The following is a 17692-nucleotide window of genomic DNA, read 5'->3' as shown; positions in this document are numbered from 1 at the left end:
ACTGACTTTGCATGAAGAGACTCATGCCATCCGTTCTGCCAGCTCATCTGTTCAGGGAACATCCTCCGGCAGGGAAGTGGCACGATCCTGACACAGCCACCAGCATTTCTGCAGTGATCATCCAGCTGGAACCCAGGAGGATGCAAAGCTATCAATGAAAAAGAATGCAAGAAACGACTGACGCGACCATTATAACACAAGCTTGAACACAGAAAAAGCCAAAAGACACCAGATTTAGCAAGTAAGAGTGGTTTCCACACAAAGAACTTTATTTTCATAATTACAGCAGTGGAAAAGCAGACTTTTAAAGGAGGAGGGGGGAAAGAAGAGAGCTTTATGTCTATATGTTCAATAAAAACACTTTCTCTAAGACAAAAATCATTTACATTCTGATAACTCACATTCAAAAATAAAGAGAAAGGCATCAGGGCATAACATTCAAATGAATACCTAGCAAAAGTAGTAATGTATTTGTATTAATAATCAAGAATGTAACACTGTAATATTTAATCTTGAATCTGTATATAGAAATGCCATATCCTACACAGCAATAACTGAAGACATACACACAATTAGGAGCAGGTACACCTATTCCTGTTAAATTGAAAAGGCAGAAATTGTACTTGACGAAAACCTCTTCCAAACTGGTATCACAGAAAAACCACTCTGAGTGGCAAACAACAAAAATAAACACTGAACTAACTAACTAGTTTAAAAATAAACTCAATTAACAAATACGAATCAGTATGCAGGATTACCTCTCCTCCAAATATCCAATTGATTATTTTTCTCTAAGGTAAGCAACACAGGACACAGAAAAGTTATTCTATTTCAGTATAGTACTAAAATGCAGGCTTTTGCCATTTGGTCCATTTACATTTTGCTGATTATTTCAGCCTGCTGTATGAGAAAGAAAAGCTGTGTGTCTCTTGACCTTTGGATATAAAAACCAGAGAAATTACATTCTTCAGCATAGAAGCAATTTTTTGAGAAATCTGTGCACTTCTTTTTCTTTTTTTTTTTTTTTTGGTTAAGCACATTTATTTTATTACTTTCATTCATGCAAAAACTGTGAATTAATCCCATTCCAGATGAGGACTTTACCACAAAATTTAAATAGTCAATTTATTATAGAACAATGGAAAAAAAGCTTAATCCACATAATATCTTGCTACTTAACTCTAGTCAGTCAAAATTACAGTAACTTTACATATCTGCCTTCTTAGAGATGCAGGCGTAATAATGCATTCAGAAAAGCTAAAAGACAAATTTAAAATAGAACAGATCTGATAACTATATTCATTTTTACATAAGAGGCTCAAACATTTATAAAACGACACGTAACCTCAGGAGAACACAGACACGAAATTGCTAAAACAAACTACAGGTAATCATTGCAGACCCAACAGTAATAGTGAAGAAAAATAATATAATTACGCTATCAAATTCTTGTATTTCCTAAAAACTGTAAGTGCAAATCTGAAGTTGCAGTTCAAATGTGTAAGAAGCTTGAAATAGGTAAAATAATTCAGGTGTTTAACACCATTAATATTCTGTGTTAACTACATAATATTCAAATATAGATTGGAATTTTAACTAGAGGAATTTTTTTTTTAATGAAGGAAAGATAATTTAATGGGGTTGTGTCTCTGAAGGAGCAGAGAGACTCCTTCAACAAACATTCTGTCATTGCCAAATTGTGCCTTAGGCACTGTACTCAATTAGATCAGTGTTGGCAAGTAGATGTGCAAAGCAAACACCTGTACAATCACAAACATCTATTCACACTCTAAAGTTATGCAGTCTTCAATCAACATCTTGGAGTATGTTACAGAACATATTCTTCCTGTAGCAAGAGGCACAGAAGACCTGCCCAAAGTCCCCCACCTCCACATCAGTGTCTTAGTTTTTAAGCAGAATCCGTATTTCTGAAATTTGATTCTTAATTTTCAGGACTCTACAGGGCAACTGTCACCTATTGTATTACGTGAACTTGACATATATTATAGTAGAATTAGATATATATGTGAAAAATCCAGTTTGCAAAGATTACAAAGTACCAAGCTGCCAGTAAACAGTTCCTGTATCTACATATGACGGTGCAAGTTAGCAGTGTCATAAAGGCACTTGTCTCTCACAGACAGTACTGTCTTTTCTAATCAGTCAAAAATAGATCTTAAAAATATTATTTTAACATCTGAAATGGTTTTTACTCCTTAAAGTGGTGCAAATCATCAGCTATAGAACAATAAATCCTTAGTTCGTCATGACAGAGCTGAGTGCAAATTATCCATAACTGAATATATTTCTATAATTAATCCATTTTAATGCCATGCTCTCAAAAAATGCCAAAACCCATGCTATAGTAGAAATGTCATTGGCACTAGCAGCCACAAACAAAAAGGCATGTGCATACAACAGTACAAGCAAGCTTATTTATGAGGCTACTAAAACAATTAAGTGATGAGTTGCAAGGAGAGACATTTGCCACGAGTCTTTTCTGAGACATTCCTGAAGCCACACCTGACCATATATCACACATTTACATCATTAGGGACATCTCCATAGCTAGCTACCTAATTTTACAAAAATAATTCCAAAATGCTTGTTTCACTTCAAAGTGGATCGTTTCTGTTTTCCCCAAATGTGAAAACAAGATGGAACAGCAGAGTTTTAAAAGACACCTAAGCAGCCACTAAGTAAAATTCAGTGCAGTTCTCAGGGGTTTATGCATGGCAGTTTGAAATCCTTGAAATCCCCTTTATCTGTTTGGTATAAATGCACAGATTTTCCTCTCCAAGTCTCAGTACCTTAAAGCAATGACTTGGAGTTTCCAGCAATAAAAGACCTGTTTTTGCAAATCAAAGGGCTCAGGTATTATAAAAAATTGACATAATTGTCTTTGCCTATGTAAATGCTCATTTGCAGCTGGCACTATAGCTCCATTAACTGAGAAATCTAGACGGTATGATGGATGGAATAAATCAAGTACAATCCATAAGCCAGCAGGCTTTTTGCCCTTTTCTGTTGTAACAGCACTTTAAGAGTATATCCAGACTGCTGTGAAGTTGCTGGATGGAGCCTCATGCTTGAATACTAATTTTCATGTCCAGTCTCTTTAAACAGTGCTGCCAGTATTATATCATAAGGAATTTTCTGTGTCTTTGAGGAATCTGCATTCACTGAATATTGCACAAGGCTACTGAAACAAAAAAAGAAAAAAAAAACAAGAAAAAAGCAGCCATTTGTTCAAGTATTAAACTATTCCTTCAGAGAATCCCACTTTGCTTATAGCAGTGACCAGAATTGCTGATGGTGTACTGACAGTTGCCATGGCAAGTGGGTGACTGCGTGGGATAGCAGACATATAGCCCAGTCAACTGCTTATGCAATCTCCGTGATTTCAGCAAGCACAGAACACACCACTTTATTTTGTGCTGCCAATGATCTGCATAAAGTGCCAAAGGAAAAAATGGTCTTCTGTGTCAGGCCATGGCTGCTTCAGTATTCCCATTCATCTGTTTTCATGTCCAGGTAGTAAAGAATATTCTGTGCAAGCTTTACTGCCTGTTTCCTGGCAGCCTTACACCGCTCGTCACCCTGAGGATCAACAGCATCCAGGGCTAGAAGTTGTTTCGTGAGAAGTTCTTCCAGTCTCATGTAATTTTTATCCGTTCTGTTACCATCAAATGAAATCACTTCTTGCTGAATTTGAGACAAGTTTCCAAGAACAGTCCAAACTGCTTTATGAGACTGATGTTCAGCAGCAGTTTGCTCTGGATACATTTGCCTTTTTTCCAGTGCTTCCTTCAAATCAATATATGTTATAAGAGTTTGAACTTCAATTACTGCTCTTCTCCTGGCCTCTCTAATACAGGGATTTTTTCCTGGACTCACCTCATCTAGGTGGGCAATCAATCCCTGCAATTCTGCTTTAGATCCCAGATACAAATCAGAAGCATTCTCTGTTTTTAAAAGCAAAGAATTAACTTCCTTCATTTTCTTGCGGATCTCTTCTATTTTTAGAATGGACTGATTTTGTGCCAGATCATAAGCATGAGTAGAATTTGCTTCTTCTTCCAAGTCCAGGTATTTCTGCAATTTATTGATCTCTTCTACTACTTCCTTTCTGTAATTTCTTATTTCTGTGCGACCACAGACATCCAAAGCGTCCAGATCAGCGATGAGGCCTGTGAGCACACAGGACAGATGCCTGCAGGTGTCATTCCTACTCACCCCCATCAGAAGCGCAATCAGAGTTCCTCTTGCTTTGTTCACATCACACATTACAGAGTTAATTTTGGCGACAGAAGGATGTGCATCATTAGAGAGTGGCAGGGACAGCTGTTGCTTCACACCATTTTCTATGATCTCCTGAACTGCACATACCTTTGTCAGAGTGCGGTATCGTGCTTTGCGTAGAGAAACTTTCCCTCCAGTTTTCACCTGGGTCAGCCTCAACACAATGTCCTGAATTCCTTCTTCAAATTCATCACTAATACAGTTTCCTCCTTTGTAAAAAGGTGTGATCTCACGTTCCACAAGTGACTGGGCCTCCTTGAATATCGACTCTATTTCCAGTCTGCATGGATGGTTTGCATTTTGTTCCAGCTCCTTCAGCAGCCTCTCTGTTTCCTGGGCAGCTCGCTTTCTGGCTTGCTGAATATCCCCCTTTCCTTCCGTGTCCACAGAATCTATTTCAAAAAGCTGCTTAGTAAGGCTCCTTTCCAATTTCTTGTAATCTCGGTCACTAGACAGACCACTGAAGACAGCCACTTGCTGTTCAATCTCTTTGACTTCTTTCTGTATTTCATGCAACCGTTTTATGGATGGGTGTTGGTTACCCATATCCATTCCTCTTCTCTCGTCCAGTTTCAGGTGAACTACAAGGAAAATGAGAACAAGACTTGCTTAAGTGCTATACTTGCTACTTACACATCCTGAAACACTTCAGCTTTAAAGCTGTTTTAAATATCGCTGGCAATAAACCGCTCGGCTGATATTTCCCAGCGCTTTCTCTAGTTTTTGACACCTCTCTCCCTGCCGGTGGGGCAGGGGTGATGCTTCAGTTGCCACACGCCCAGCTCTCGGCGTTCACCCGCAGCCTCCAGCCCTCCCTTCCCCACCTGCTCGCAGCCGAAGCCACCGCAGAGCAAACACCGCAGCCCCGGGGAGAACCCGAGGGGAAGGGGAGAGCAGCGGCTCAGCCCGACGGCCCCGGGGCAGCGCTGCCCGCCCGCACTCACCTCGCTGCCCCGCAGAGCCCGCGGCCCCTGCACGGCCGCCCCTCCCGCTGCCCCGGCGGGCCCGACGCGAGGCAATGACAACGGGGGCGCGGCGGCGGCACCCGCGGGAGGCTGTTCCGCGGCCCCCTGCCCTCCCCGCCTCACTTCCCGCCGGCCGCCCGGCCCAGGACCCGCAGCTCGGCTGCGCCACGGGCCGAGCCGCGACCGCCCGAGCCCCGCCCGGCCCGGCCGCGCCGCCAGGGGCGGGGAGAGGACGGGGCGGTCCCGCAGCGACCGCGCGGCAGCGCCGTAAAGCGCCGGGACATGGCGGCGCTGCGGGTCCTGCGGGAGCACGGCCGCTTCCGCATCGCCTTCCTCACCTGCTCCTCCTCCTCGTCCTGCGCCGCCGGCGGCCGTGCGGCTGAGCGCGGGGAGCGGCCGGACAACGCGGTAAACCCGGGCGGGGAAGGGAAAACCGGGGGAGGCCTCGGGGGCCGCTGCCCCCGCAGAGCCCTGGGCGGGGGCGACCCGGGGAAAACCCACGGCCTCCAGCTGGTGGTGTGTTTGCGCAGGCCCTCGGGGTTTGTTGTCACCCGGCGGTTAGTGACGGGATCTGGGGTGACGCCAGGGCTCCCCGAACCCGGCCGGCGCATCGGCACATGGATGTGTGCACGTGTGTGCCCACACGGATGTGTGCGTGTGTGCTGACACGGATGTGTGCATGTGTGTGTGCTCACATGGATGCAGGAAAAACGCGGGGGTGAGGGAAGCATAGAATTGTAGTTGTCAGGGACCCATAAAGGTCACCCAAGTCCAGCTTCTGGCCCCACACAGGGCAGCTCCAGGAATCCCACCATGTGCCTGAGGGTTGTTCAGAAGCTCCTTGAGCTCTGTCAGGCCTGGGGCCATGGCCACTTCCCTACAGTGCCTGTTCCAGTGCCCAGCCACCCTCTGGGTGAAGAACATTTTCCTAATACCCAGTTTAAACCTCCCCTGGCACAGCTTCGTACCATTCCCTCGGGTCCTGGCACTGATCACTGGAGAGCAGAGATCAGTGCTGTAAAAAGCTTGAATACTTGATAGTTCTTGCCATCACGCATTTTAAGGAAGTGGACTGTTAGTGACAGAAAAATGAAAACAAACAAAATAAGTTGCTTTTTAAAAAAAACCCCACCCTGTGATTCATGTCTGTGAAGAGTCAAAGGTATCTTCTCTGTAGTGTGTTTTAAAGTAAATTATAAATGTATCTCATTGGTTTTGGTTATGGTAAATGAATGTGCATAATTTTCGTTACGGTTGTGTGGAGTTTTAGGATTTGTTTCAAAGCAGGATGTTCTTCAAAAACTCCAAAGTGTTCATAACGAGTTCTGTTCATATTTTCCAGGGCCTGGGATTCACACCCCCCGCGCATTCCCACAGCGACTGGATCGGGCCCCCAGACAAGCACTCCAACCTGCGCCCCGTCATCTTCCACGTGCCCCCTGAGGAGTCGCCCCTGGAGCGGCGGCTGCGGGAGGCACGGCAGGAGGCCCAGGCCTGCAACCAGCGCTTCTGGGCACGGCACAACTGTGCCTTCCGCCAGGTGAGCCCCACGGCACGCCCACTGCCACCCAGCACCTGCCAGCCACCAAAAATCGGGGGAGTTTGGGCTCTCTGAGCCAGGTGAGCCTCATGGCACACCCGCTGCTGCCCAGCACTTGTCAGATACCCGAAACTGGGGCGTTTGGGCTCTCTGAGCCTGGTGAGCCCAACACCACTCCTGCTGCCACCTGGCACCGCCAGCCACCCAAAATCAGGGGGTTTGGGCTCTCTGAGCCAGGTGAGCCCAACACCACTCCCGCTGCCACCTGGCACCACCAGCCACCCAAAGTCAGGGGGGTTTGGGCTCTCTGAGCCAGGTGACCCCCATGGCACACCTGCTGCCGCCCAGCACTGCCAGCCACCCGAATTGGGGGATTTGGGCTGTCTGAGCCAGGTGAGCCACACACCACTTCTGCTGCCACCCAGCACTGCCAGCCACCTGAAATCAGGAGGTTTGGGCTCTCTGAGGTAGGGTGCAGTTCTGCCCGTCCTCAGTGGCTGGGAGTTGATACAGTTTCTTCTAATACACAGTGTATTTGCAGAAATCACCTTTTTTGTCGTTAATTTCTTTAAAATTATATGCAAAACAAAAATCCCACATGTTTTATTGCTGTTCAGTGTTACAGAATATTTGCCTTTTTTGTCTTGCCTTGAAAGTATGAAGTTGTAGCCACCCTACGTAAAAGACCTGTCTGTGACTAGAGTAGCTCTTGAAAACAATATCATAGCTTGTCTTTCTCTGTCATAAATGAGAGAAATTTGGTGTAATTACCAAGGGTAGAAGAGGGACGTGCACCATTTCCCCTCAGCAATGTTCAAGTGACGACTTTTCAGCCATGATCTGTCTTCTTTCCTGGTTTCAGAATCTTCCTAACCAATGGTGCAATTTTTTGGGTTTTTTTGGAAGAACAGTAACAGTTCAGTAATTCACCATCATTTGTGATGAACTTTGTACATCATATCCTTCCAAAACTTGCAAGGATCCCAGAAAAAAATGAAGCCTTTTTTTACTTTTTAAATTTCACATAACTGCATTTTAAGTTTGAAATACCTAGACACAACTGTTATGTAATTACTTTTTTAGGCTGCATGTTTTTCACTATGCTCGAAATCCCAGTTACACAGTACAGCACATCACCATAGTTTGTCTTAAAAACTGGAAGTTTGGATCCTGTCAAACAATACTCAAGCTCAGCTGTAGATTTATTCCACAAATAAGTTTTATAAGTGTAAGTAGAATGTTTCCATGAAGTCATTGATGCATGCAGGGAGCAGAATCTAAATGATGAAGTTGACTCACTGATTCAGGAAAACATTCAGTTGACAGTTCCATGTATAGTGAGTGTTGCTTGTTATTTCAGAGGGTGTTGAACACCACATTGCCATGTAATTAAAAACAGTGGTTAACTTCAAGGACTGACTACATCAGATTCTAATGTGGAAAAACATGTTTTAGGAAAAAGAAGAATTTATTTATTCAAGACTGAAAGCCAAGGGTCTGGAAATGAGAGATGAAACAGGTTAGTGGGATCTTTGTTTATAGTTTAGGATGCATTCTGAATTCTGGTTAACTTGGAATTTTGTTGGTTTATGTTCTTTGTGTTCTGTCACAAGTAAATCTTAGAGGTAGGATTTAGGATTATTTTCAGGAGCATGATGAAAAAAGAAGGAAGGAGCTCTTCAGAGAAGTGCCTGTGGGGGTCAGATCATCTGTTGCACTATTCTTTCCCTAATTCCTTCCCTGCAGCCAGAGGCGATGTGCTGAAATCCTGGCCCAGGGATACAATAATTTTGTAGCCTAAGGAGGAAGGGGCTTTTTACTTTCACACCTCCTAACCCAGTGAGCTGGCTGAGGCAAACATAGAGCATTTCCCTCAAGTGCATGTTATGGTTGGGTGAATAAAGTCAGTCTTTGCCTTCAGGTCCACAGTGAATACAATGAATACAGTATTTTTCCTTGAGGGAGAGTAAGACAACTCTGGGGTGATGGCAGCTGCTGTCTGCCTGTCTTTGCCTGAGCACAACTGCTGCAAAATAGTTGCCTCTCTGATTCACTATGTGAAACTGAAAACAGAATGCCTTCATAATAGCAGTAAAGTGGCCATTGTAATATGAGGTTGAACATTTTGTTCACAGAATAATGATCTACTTGAGTTTAGTAAAGCATCTGCTCCAATACTCTGTATATCACAGACCATTTTTTTTCTGTTTCTATCCTGGTAATCAGTGTGTGGTTGAGTAATAATTTTAGCTGTGAGTGTATATAAAATAAAAGGAATAAGCACATACATGAACAGTTGGGACAAAACTTACTCTTCTACATAATGAATCAGTTCTGCTGAAACCGGTATGACAAATGGAATCAATCAATAATTTATGTTCCTGTGCTCAGTCTCAGGAGCCTTCAAATGCATTTTGAAACAATAAGTTGAATATCACAAGTCCATCTCCCTCATCCTATCCGTGCTCCCTGGGACATTTAAATTTGATCCTCGTTGTAGGGACATTTTCTGCCAGAAGGTTTGTATGGGAATTGTCTGATGGAGTTGAGAGTATTTGCTGGTTCTCAGGATTTCACATCGGTGCTGTAGCCACAGGTTTTCCTGTTCCTTTTATATTCTGCTTATGAGTGAGATATTCAAAATAATCTTTTGTATTTGCTTTGTCACAAAATAGTTGCCTACCAGATTGTCTATAAATCTGACATCTCACAGCATACACTTTTTGGTAGAAGTTACCTGAAATTTATCAACAGTAACAGAAAAAAATGTACATCTCAAAATACCATGTCAGTCGTGGACGGTGTTCTTTCAATATTTGCTTTGGGGGGTGAAATTTAAATAACTAAGTGCTCTTACTGGTGCTGCTGTTTAGACTTCAGACCTGTGAGAAATTAGTTTTATTCAAAGAATAGATACTCCTAGATCTGGGGAATTTTTATAGGGGTTCACTAGTTCCCTAAATAATCTAAAGGCTCATAAACTTAATCACTTCCACAAGTAATAGGGGTTTAAGAACTATGCCAGCTTTAATCTGCCATGCTCCCTAAATAAGTTTTAAAAAGCTGGAAGATAAAGAATATTAACTTGTTCAGGGTTACACAGGAAGTTTGTAGGAGCAAGGATTCAGACCTCGCTCTCCTGCATCTGAACCCAGGGTTTTAACCCAAAGGATTGCCTTGACTTTTTATGCCAAAACTTATTTTCAGGTCAAAAAGCAACACTGAATGCAGAAGAAATGGCTGACTTTTACAAGGACTTTCTAAGTAAAAATTTTAGAAAACATATGCAGTATAACAGGTATGTAGAAGGTGTTTATATTTACTATTACACATTACAGTCTAAGTGAAAGGCATAAAGTCAACTTTAAAATTTGAATATTTTTTCCCATAATTGGTAAAACAGCACCTAAAACAATAATTTTAGATTTTTTAATGCTATGAGCATTGACAAATCTGCATTATCATTTGAGTTCTGCTGCTGCTTATTGTTTGTTTAGTGGAGAGATGAAGCTCATGTCTGAGATTTAAAGAGACCAGATCAAGCACTCACTTTTTTATCTTAGGGCATGGGTCTTTCCATGCTGCTAATTGAAACTGATAAATATGCAAATAAAGGGGTCGAAATGCCTGTAGAACAGATTATAGTTGACTGTTAATTGAGGACTAATAAATGTGATTTATCTCAATGGAAAATGGTTTGATGAAAGTAATATTTAATATTCTTTGTTCTATTATTTTGTAAGCATATAGTAAAAATGAAAGCGAATAGCCTTGAGTTTTGGTATGGTGAGGCATTAGTGAATGGGTTGCCTGAACTTACACTGTGTAGAACCTCAGCTACAACTTGGTAAACCCACATCCACCTCTTCACAACATCTACTGCATTGTTTCAGTGTTATGTTCATACAACAACTCGATTAACTGGATTGGGGTCTGAAAGGACTGAAAAATTACTTGCAGACACACATAACCCTGCAAGGAGCTGTGCACACTTGACAAAGGGCTAGAAATGAGGAAGGAATGGGAAGCTGAAGGAGGACAGCACTTAATCCAGTTACAGTAGTACTGCCCACTGAGTATGAAACCACACCTTCAGTTTCCTCTCTGTATTGGATGGAAAGGTTATGGGGCTCAAAAGTATCGAGTGTTACTGGATTTCTAATGGTGTGATGCCAGTGAGAGTTCTGCCACCACTGTAACTGATCTCTAACAAATTGTGGTTTAAGGTTCTTCATATGTATCATGCATAAACCATGAAATACTATCCTGTAAGAACAATTTAACTGTAACAAATGTTTAAAACAACTATGCACATCTTGTCTTGCCCATGAGGGACAGGGGGTAACCTCACTGTAAACTGAAGTGACAGCGTAAAAAGATGGAAAGTTAGAAATTGTTTAGTGGGAGGACTGTTGTTAAAATTGCCTATAACTGATAAAAGAGAATGCAAGTAGTTTATGTTAGAACTGGTTGCCATTGTTGTAGTGACCTTGGGATAGTGTCCCATCTTCATGGTGAGAGAATTCAGGCTTTGTGCTTAAACAGACCTTCCTTGTTGCTGCTGTGTAAAGTCAGGTGGTGGCAGCTGCATCATTGTGGTGTCAAAGTGGAACTGCTCAGCCCTGAAAGCAGCAGAGCTTTTTACTGGCACTCTGATTTTGAGGGGTCATGTTACAAAAATCTGTTTATGCATTTAGCTGTATGTTCTTTTGCAGTATTGCCAGCTGGCCTGAAAACTGTGGCAGCTGAAGTGTTGCAGCTTCTAAAATTTAGATAAAATTGAAGCAATGACTGTACATAGATGCCTTGAATATTTAGTTCGGGGTACTTAGACTGGAAATACAGTCTAGTTTAGGAAAAAAATTCAAGAATGATATAGGAAATTAAACATGAAAGGGGAAAAGAAACAGTTGCAATGTTAGCATGATATTTTGATTTAACATGACATCTGAAGGGGTAGCTCAGTGCTGCTTGTCAGGGTGAATTTGCCTACTATCCTTACTGAGAGGTTAATGTCTTGGGCTTATGTTAGATCTGTACATGCAAGGTTTGCCACAACAATCTCAACAGAAGACCTAAATCCTGCTGTTTAATATCCCTTGCTAGTTCTAAGATTCTCTATATTCTACTGTTGCTTGTGCAGCATTTTGTGAAATGGCGACATTGTTAGAAACTGGAAAGAAACTTGGTATTACTTTAGTTTGTAATAGGGATATAATTTGAAGCAAGTTCTTAGGGGTTAAAAAGGGCTGATAAAGACTATTCTGTGTATAACTTGAGTTGTTCCAGAAGCCATGCATGCTTCATAAAAATTAAATTATTTAAAGGTATAAAGACTAACTTTGGCAGTATTAAAGGCATCACCTTAAAAGATACTATAGTAGAAACATAATATTTCCTGTATTGGGTTATACAATTAGTCTTTGAAGTTGATTTTCTTTTATTTTTCCCTGCCCTCAGAGGTGACCAGCTATGCCCTTTTCAACACTTGCACCATCATCCACTCACAAACAGATAGCACAGCACTGGCAGGAAGTTATTCTGGATAGTTTGGTGATCAGCTTTACTTTTGAAACATGAGAGACGGTTTTAACTAATTTATCTTACCTGATTTCAAATACAGTTGTAACCCTGTAATCCATTCATGGATGTGGATGTACACATAGACTTTTTCATAGGTTATTTAACTTATACTAGGCAGGAAAAGTGTTCTCACAAAGAACAGCACGTGCAGGTCCATCACTGAATTGTCATTTGTCAATGCCAAAGGATATTTTAATGTAATTGTTACTTTTTCCTGTTCTTGTTCTTCGTGCTGATGATTTTCTTGGCTTTGGAATCCTAGAGATTGGTATAAACAAAATTTTACGATCACATTCCTCATGGGACAAGTAGCACTGGCGAGAGCTCTGAGGTGGCTTCGTTGGAAAAAGAAAAATGTAGAACATTAATCACAGCTCCATGAAGAATGCAGCACTAGCTAGGCCTGGTACAAACTTGTTGTTTATAGTGGTGTTTGGATTCTGATTGGTGTAATAATTGCTTGAATCTGTTTGTTAAACTATGTAAATAAAGGTCAACATTGGTCTTAATTTATAATCACTATGTAGATTTCCTTTACCTTTTATTCCAAGAATATATAAAATATTTCTCCACCAAAATAAAACTGAGAAAACTATTAACAGCTGTTCTTCATTTGCATCAATGTGAATGGGTAATGACTGTCATGTTTTTACCACAGAACCATGGCTGCTAAATAACATGTGATTCAGTCTGCTGTGCCTGAACTCTGGTCACAGAATGATGTCTCCACCAACCATATTAATTAGTATGTAAAGACAAAAATGCCTCATTTTTCTGCAGTTGCCTGTCTGGGGCAGTAGCAATCCAGATGTAATACACAATGGATGAAGGAACAAGTATGATTTGTGACTGTCTGTATACAATCAATTTTGAATAATGCTCTCTTCAGTGTGATTATTTCCTATTTTTAATAAGGATTTAAGATCAGATTTAATGGAAATAACTAATGCAATAGGATCTTCATAAAAACATTTTTTTATTAAAAGAAATGTGTCCTCCTTGGATAAGAGTTCCTCTAACCTGTGATTGGTAAAGGTTTTAGTTGCTGAGCAATAAAACAGATGCGTTGCCAGCTGCTTAGTCTTGGTAGAAAAGAAAGGTGATAATTAGCTGTAAAATGAGCATTACTACAAGTGTGCCACTGGTTCATTTCTTTCAAAAAACCCATGCTGTTCCCTACAGTTTCTCTGGGGCACTCAAAACTACTTGCCTGAGGGTGATTTTTCTGGCCTCCAAGTATGAAACATCAATTGGAAAAGGTCAATTCAAGTTAAGTCTTAAAATGTTATGCCATGTATTTGTAATTTAAAAGAAGTTTCATTCCTCAGAATGTTTTCTCTGCCTTTTTATACAGTTAAATGATTTTTTTATTCAGTATCTACTAAGAGGATTTTGTTAAAAAGAATGTATGCTGTCAGATGAAGTGTGTTTTCCTAAAGCTGTGCTGTAGGGAAGATTCTGCTTTTGGAAACATCATCTCAGTATCCATTGACCTGTTTTTCATATCTAAACATGATGTGATTTATTCACAGACTTTCAGATGAAGCAAAAAGAGCTTTGTCTGTATCAACTGTAATAATTCCTTTGCAGGGTGAAATAAATATTAACGATACAGTAGTGGATCACACTGTTTCATACAATAATGATATTATTTGGGCTAAAATGGTCACTGAGTTTTTTAAGTGTTATGTTATTAGTAAATTAAAACAGCCATTAATGATGTTTGCTGAGATAATAGCCAACACTTCTAGAAAAAATATGTGCATTTTACACTGCATTAGTGCTTTAAAAGATATATATTTATTAAAAATTTACAAGATGCCATCTTTAGGAAAATAAATTTTTTTTAATAGACTACTGTGGCTATGTAATGTAATTCTTCAAGGCTTTACAGCAAATCATACCTTACAGCATACAAGCTTTGACCACACTGTGAATGCACACTTGAATAAATAGTTCCAATGTAAAAAAGGATAACATAAGAAAATATCCCAGAAAGGCAGGGACCAGAACCCCAGTGGGCTGGTGGTTAATGTCCATGTGTTCTGACAGCCTGTGTATAAGATCCCTAAGGTAGTTTCACATTTGCTTTAAGTGAGCAGAGTTCAATCAAGAGCATTTTCATCTTCTGAGCTGCTCACTTCCATTAACACAGACATTTTTGTGTCTGCCTGCTGAACCAGATCAGGAAATTGATTCACTGCTAGAACTAATCCAAGGAAAACTCTGTAGGATGTCAGTTGAATTAATTTGCCTCATCATGCAGATATGTGTTGTTTGGCATGGGGGAGCTGTGGGAATTCAGATGGAAGGTTCGGACTGCACTTCAGTAAATTCACAGTTAAAACTGTTTTCTGAACATCTAATTTCAGTGTTGGTCACCTAAAAATATCAGCACAGAATGGATCATGCTAGGATTCTGCTTTGAGTTTCTTTGTCTTAAATATCTCCAGAGACAGTGACTCAACCACTTCCCTGAGCAGCCTGTTCCACTGCATGACAAATCTGTTGGCGATGAAATTTTTCTAATACCTGATCTAAACTTCCCCTGGCACAACTTGAAGATGTTTCCTCGTGTTCTATCACTTGTTACTTGGGAGAAGAGACAACTCTCACCTCTTTACAACCTCCTTTCAAGTAGTTGTAGAGAGCAATAAGGTCACCCCTGAACTTCCTTTTCTCCAGGCTAAACAACCCCAGTTCCGTCAGCTGCTGCTCATAAGACTTGTGTTCCAGATCCTTCACCAGCTTCCTTGCCCTTCTCTGGACTCGCTCCAGCATCTCAATATCCTTGTGAGGGGCCCAAAACTGAACGCAGAACTTGAGGTGTGGCCTCCCTAGTGCAAAGTACAGGGGGACAATCACTGCCCTGGTCCTGCTGGCCACACTATTGCTGATCCAAGCCAGAATGCCGTTGGCAGCCTTTGCCACCTGGGCACGCTGCTGGCTCCTGTTCAGCCACTGTCAACCAAGCACCCCCAGGTCCTTTTCTGCTGGGCAGGTTTCCAGCCAGTCTTCCCCCAGCCTGCAACATTGTGTGATTGTTGTGACCCAAGTGCAGGACCTGGCACTTCACTTTGTTGAACTTCATACAGCTGGCCTCGGCTAATCAGTCCAGCCTGTCCAGATCCCTGTGCAGAGCCTTCCTACTATCCTGCAGACTGACACTCTTATCCAACTGGGTGTCATCTGCAGAGTGACTGAGGGTGCCCTCAATCCCCTCATCCTGATCATTCATAAAGGTATTAAATGGGCCTGGCCCAAATACTGAGCCCTGGGGAACACCAGTAGTGACCAGATGCCAACTGGATGCAGCACCATTCACCACCACTCTCTGGGCCCAGCCATCCAACCAGTTTATGACCCAGCAAAGAGCACACTCAACCAAGCCATGAGCAGCCAGTTTCTCCAGGAGAATGCTGTGGGAAACACGCTCAAATATTTTACTGAAGTCTAGGTAGACACATTCACAGCCCTTCCCTCATCCTTTGAGCAGGTCGTCTTGTCACAGAAGTTCAGATCAGTCAAGCAGGACCTGCCTTTCACAAACCAGCATTGGCTGGGTCTGATCCCCTGGTTGTCCTGTAATGCCATTTGATGGCATTCAAGATGATTTGCTCCCTGACCTTCCCCAGCACCAAGGTCAGGTTGACAGGATCCTTCACGGCCCTTCTTGTAGATGGTGATCATGCTGGACAACCTCCAAACAATTGTGACCTCCCTGGTTAGCCAGGACTGATGGTAAATGATGGAAAGTGGCTTGGTAAGCACTTCCACCAGCTCCCTCAGTCCCCTTGGGTGGAGCCCATCTGGCTCCATAGACCAGTGCATGTCTAAGTGGTGTAGAAGGTCACTGGTCATTCCTCCTTGGATTATGGGGGCTTCATTCTGCTCCCTGTCCTTGTCTTCCAGCTCAGAGGGCTGGGTACCTGGAGAACAACTGATCTTGCTATTGAAGACTGAGGAAAAAAAGGCATAAAGTACCTCAGCCTTTGTCACTGTTTCCCTCCCATCCAATAAGGGATCAAGGTTCTAAGCCCTCCTTTCATGCTAATGTATTTAGAGAAACATTTTTACTATATTTTACAGTAGTAGCCAGATTAAGTTCTAGTTGGGCTTTGTTCCTTCTAATTTTCTCCCTATGTAACCTCATGTCATGCTTGTAGTCCTCCTTAGTTGCCTACCCCTACTTCTAAATGTCATGACCTCTCCTTTTCTCCCTGTGTTCTTGCTACATCTCTCAGTTCAGCCAGGCCAGTCTTTTTGTCATCTGGTTTGCCTTTCAACACATGTGGATGGCCTATTCCTACACCTTTAAGAGTTCCTTCCTTCCTGCAGACAGTCCTGCCTTCCTGAACTGCTTTGCCCTTCAGGACTGCCTCTCAAGGAACTCTTATCTAAAACAGGCCGAAGTCTGCCCTCCAAATGTCCAAACTGGCAGATCTACTGATGCCCTTCCCTACTTCTCTTAGAATCAAAAAGTCTGTCATTTTGTGATCACTGTGCCCAAGACTGCTCAAACCATCCCATCACGCACCAGTCCTTCTCTGTTCACAAACAACAGATCCAATGGGGCACCCTCCCTAGTTGTCTCTCTCACTGTGTCAGACGTTCTCTTCCACAAACTCCAGGAATCCTTTAGACCGTTTATGCTGTCTTGTATTCCCAGACATGTGGTAAGGTGAAGTCGTGGACAAGAACAGGGTCTAACAATTGTGAACTATCCCCAACTGCTTATAAAATATTTCATCTGTCTATTCATCCTGGTTGCATAGTCTATAACAGATTCCCACCAGGATATCTGCCTTATTGGCCTTCTTCGTGGTTCTTACCCTTGAACACTCAACCCTGTTGTCACCATCGTCAAGCTCTAGACAGTTAAAACTCCCTAACATCTGGGACTCTCCTTCCTTGCCTGTCCCTTCTGGAGAGTTTAGGGCCACCCAGGGCAGCACTGTGAGTGTGCAAGTCATTCCATAGTGATGGCAACTATATCACAGTTTTCCTGATGCCCAATGGCTTCCAGCTCCTCCTGTTTGTTGCCCACGTTGTGTGCACTGGTGTAGATGCACTTCAGCTGGGATATTGATCCCACTACCTTTTTGAGGGAGAAGCTTTAATTCCTACAGGGCCATTCTCAAGCACTTCTATAGTGGTTTTGCAGCCACATGTATCACCTAAATCTCCCTATCTCCACCAAGACAACAGACCAAAGGACCTCTGCAGCACACTGCACCTCAAACACCAGCATGTTGCCTCCAGGCTTATCTCTAGCAGGCCTGGTTCTATCCATTTCCCCCTT

General features: G+C 42.4%; 2 protein-coding genes across 2 annotated transcripts; one reads left to right on the top strand and one right to left on the bottom strand.

Annotated features, from left to right (window-relative positions):
* Nucleotides 1–239: 239 nt before the first annotated feature.
* Nucleotides 240–5493, bottom strand: BAG5 (BAG cochaperone 5). Its single transcript, XM_071557438.1, has 2 exons — nt 5247–5493; nt 240–4883 (listed from the first exon to the last, which is right to left on the bottom strand). Exon 2 carries the CDS (start codon nt 4852–4854, stop codon nt 3502–3504), a length of 1353 nt encoding a protein of 450 aa, XP_071413539.1. The 5' UTR covers nt 4855–4883; nt 5247–5493; the 3' UTR covers nt 240–3501.
* Nucleotides 5494–5533: 40 nt separating this feature from the next.
* COA8 (cytochrome c oxidase assembly factor 8) lies at nt 5534–14247 on the top strand. The gene is made up of 5 exons (XM_071557439.1): nt 5534–5675; nt 6610–6807; nt 8263–8326; nt 10015–10105; nt 12653–14247. Exons 1-5 carry the CDS (start codon nt 5550–5552, stop codon nt 12756–12758), a joined length of 585 nt encoding a protein of 194 aa, XP_071413540.1. The 5' UTR covers nt 5534–5549; the 3' UTR covers nt 12759–14247.
* Nucleotides 14248–17692: the final 3445 nt, after the last annotated feature.

Source organism: Pithys albifrons, chromosome 6 (genome assembly GCF_047495875.1).
Source record: "Pithys albifrons albifrons isolate INPA30051 chromosome 6, PitAlb_v1, whole genome shotgun sequence".
Classification (NCBI taxonomy): Eukaryota; Metazoa; Chordata; class Aves; order Passeriformes; family Thamnophilidae; genus Pithys; species Pithys albifrons.
This window is presented reverse-complemented; position numbering and strand designations above follow the sequence as displayed.

What these genes read in the sequence shown, in the direction of transcription:
- COA8 (XM_071557439.1), top strand. Translation starts at nt 5,550, where the DNA reads ATGGCGGCGCTGCGGGTCCTGCGGGAGCACGGCCGCTTCCGCATCGCC. An exon ending in ACAACTGTGCCTTCCGCCAG is followed by an intron (nt 6,808 to 8,262) that starts GTGAGCCCCACG and finishes AACATGTTTTAG; the next exon opens with GAAAAAGAAGAATTTATTTA. An exon ending in GGAAATGAGAGATGAAACAG is followed by an intron (nt 8,327 to 10,014) that starts GTTAGTGGGATC and finishes ACTTATTTTCAG; the next exon opens with GTCAAAAAGCAACACTGAAT.
- BAG5 (XM_071557438.1), bottom strand. Translation starts at nt 4,854, where the DNA reads ATGGATATGGGTAACCAACACCCATCCATAAAACGGTTGCATGAAATA.